General features: G+C 53.7%; 1 protein-coding gene across 1 annotated transcript in view; it reads left to right on the top strand.

Moving 5' to 3' along the window:
* The window catches only part of tg (thyroglobulin), a gene marked incomplete at both ends in the record, with an annotated part of 28,685 nt that overhangs the window by 18,001 nt on the left and 8,184 nt on the right, over window positions 1–2,500 (top strand). The window contains 11 exon segments of the mRNA XM_083917719.1: window positions 1–65; window positions 489–540; window positions 671–719; window positions 721–753; window positions 755–788; window positions 791–811; window positions 861–1,069; window position 1,071; window positions 1,338–1,423; window positions 2,216–2,237; window positions 2,240–2,344. The exon segment at window positions 1–65 is cut by the window's left edge and continues 8 nt beyond it. Coding sequence (XP_083773845.1) covers window positions 1–65; window positions 489–540; window positions 671–719; window positions 721–753; window positions 755–788; window positions 791–811; window positions 861–1,069; window position 1,071; window positions 1,338–1,423; window positions 2,216–2,237; window positions 2,240–2,344 — 677 coding nt within the window.

Here is a 2,500-nt window from a genome sequence, read left to right as displayed (position 1 = left end):
CGCCAAGAACAGGACGGACTACCAGGCGAGCATCGTCAGCTTCCACGCCGTCTACCTGCACCCGGGTACACACACACACACACACACACACACAGAGACATACACACACAGAGAGACACACACTTCCCTTCCTTCCTTCCTTCCTCCCTCCCTCCCTCCCTTCCTTCCTCCTCCCTCCCTTCCTTCCTCCCTCCCTTCCTTCCTTCCTTCCTTCCTTCCTTCCTTCTCTAGAACTAGTTTATGTAGAAAGTGACAAAGTCCGACCCTGGTGACCACGGCTAACGCTAACGTTAGCTTTAGCATTAGCATTAGCCCCGGGACACGTCACAGTCCAGACGGTGAAACAGAGATCAGACATTAAAGATGCTCTCAGGGTTCACAGTGTTTGTGTCCCACTGTTGTTGTTTCAGCAGCTTCTGCCCCTGGTCCTGCTTCTGCCCCTGGTTCTGGTCCTGCTTCTGGTCCTGCTCCTGGTTCTGCCCCTGGTTCTGGTTCTGGTTCCTGTGCAGCAGCAGAACCGTCTCCTCCTCTGGACGGTTCGTATCTTCTCTGGTTTGATTCTGCAGGTTAATGATGATGAACGTGTCGGCCATGTTTGGAGGCGGAGCACAGCGCCGCCGCTCCGACGGATGAAGCCTCTCTATGATGATGATGCTGTTTTTGTGTCCAGCGTCCGTGGCGGGCTGAAGTTCGAGTCCCTGGCGGAGGACGCCGTCCTCCGTGGACCCTGGCAGGAAACCGCCCTCGCTCTCCCTTCTGGCTCAACAAGAACAACTACGACTCCCAGCAGCACTGCTCTGGTGTCTCACGCGTACGTGCCTCGCCGCGATGACCTCGCCCCGCCGTGCTCCTGCTCCCAGCGTGTGACGGCCGTGTGTTTGTGTTTCAGGCTGCAGACGGGGAGCGCCGCTGCTCCGTGGCCGACCTCCAGCGGACGCCGACTCAGCGGGGTTTCTTCAGCTGCTCGCTGTTTGCTGACAGCAGAGTGTGCGGAGGTTACGACACGCCTCTGAGACGACCCTGCCGCCACGTGATGCACCGACGGCCCGACAACACCTACAGCAAGAAGGGGTAACACACACACACACACACACACACAGGGACAGACACACACACACACACACACACACACACAGGGACACACACACACACACACACACACGACTGATTGCACGAATGATAATTAAAGTAAGGACGCAAGGAAGGAAGACTATTTTACTTACTGTACTTGTTACATGTGTGTGTCTCTGTGTGTGTGTGTGTGTGTGTGTGTGTGTGTGTGTGTCTCTATGTGTGTCTCTGTGTGTGTGTGTGTGTGCGTGTGTGTGTGTGTTCAGTGGATCTGTCCGGTCCCGTCCAGAGTTTCTACACCAGAGTTTCCTTCCAGAAGATGGTTTCTTACTCTGTCCGCAGCCGAGTCAGTGTGAGAGAAGACACACACTGTCTGAGGGGTAACACACACACACACACACACACACACACACACACACACACACACACACACTCACACACAGGGACACACAGACACACACACACACACACACACAGACACACACACACACACAGACACACACACACATACACACACACACACACACACAGACACAAGCACACACACAGAAACACACACACACACACCACACACACACAGAGACACACACACATTTTCTTATTGTTTTTTGACTATTGTGTGTGTGTGTGTGTGTGTGTGGTGCTCAGGTTCATGGCGTGTGGAGCGGGCGCTGCGACGAGGATCATTGTTGTCGTGGCTTCGGCTTCGTGCGAGACACCAAATCACCAGGTAACCATGGTTACCACGGTAACCACCAGAACACACGGCAGAAAGAAACGTTGAAACTTGTTCTGATGCTGAGAGTGTGTGTGTGTGTGTGTGTGTGTGTCTGTGTTGTGTGTGTGTGTGTGTGTGTGTGTTTGTGTGTGTGTGTGTCTGTGCGTGTGTGTCTGTGTGTGTGTGTGTGTGGTGTGTGTGTGTGTGTGTGTGTGTGTGTGTGTGTGTGTCTCTGTGTGTGTGTGTGTGTGTCTGTGTGTGTGTGTGTCTCTGTGTGGGGGTGTGTGTTTGTGTGTCTGTGTCTGTGTGTGTGTGTGTGTGTGTGTGTGTGTGTGTGTCTGTGTGTGTGTGTCTCTGTGTGTCTCTGTGTGTGTGTGTGGTGTGTGTGTGTGTGTGTGTGTGTGTGTGTGTGCAGCTGGCCTGTTGTGTCTGTCTCTCATCAGTCTCGGGTTCAAACCTGTGGTGAGGACGACACGACGTCCTGGAGGACGCAGCAGTGCAGAGAGAGCACAGTGAAGACGACACCAGAGCCTTTAGGGTGGTACCAGAAACCAGGTACACACACACACACACACAAACACACATGGACACACACACACACACACACACACACACACAGGGACAGACACACACACACACACACACCACACACCACCCACACACAATGGACACACACACACACACACACACACACACACACACACACACACT

Source organism: Echiichthys vipera, assembly GCF_963691815.1.
Source record: "Echiichthys vipera genome assembly, chromosome: 8".
Taxonomy (NCBI): domain Eukaryota; kingdom Metazoa; phylum Chordata; class Actinopteri; order Perciformes; family Trachinidae; genus Echiichthys; species Echiichthys vipera.
Note: the sequence above shows the minus strand (reverse complement) of the source record. Positions and strands in the feature narration are given on the sequence as shown.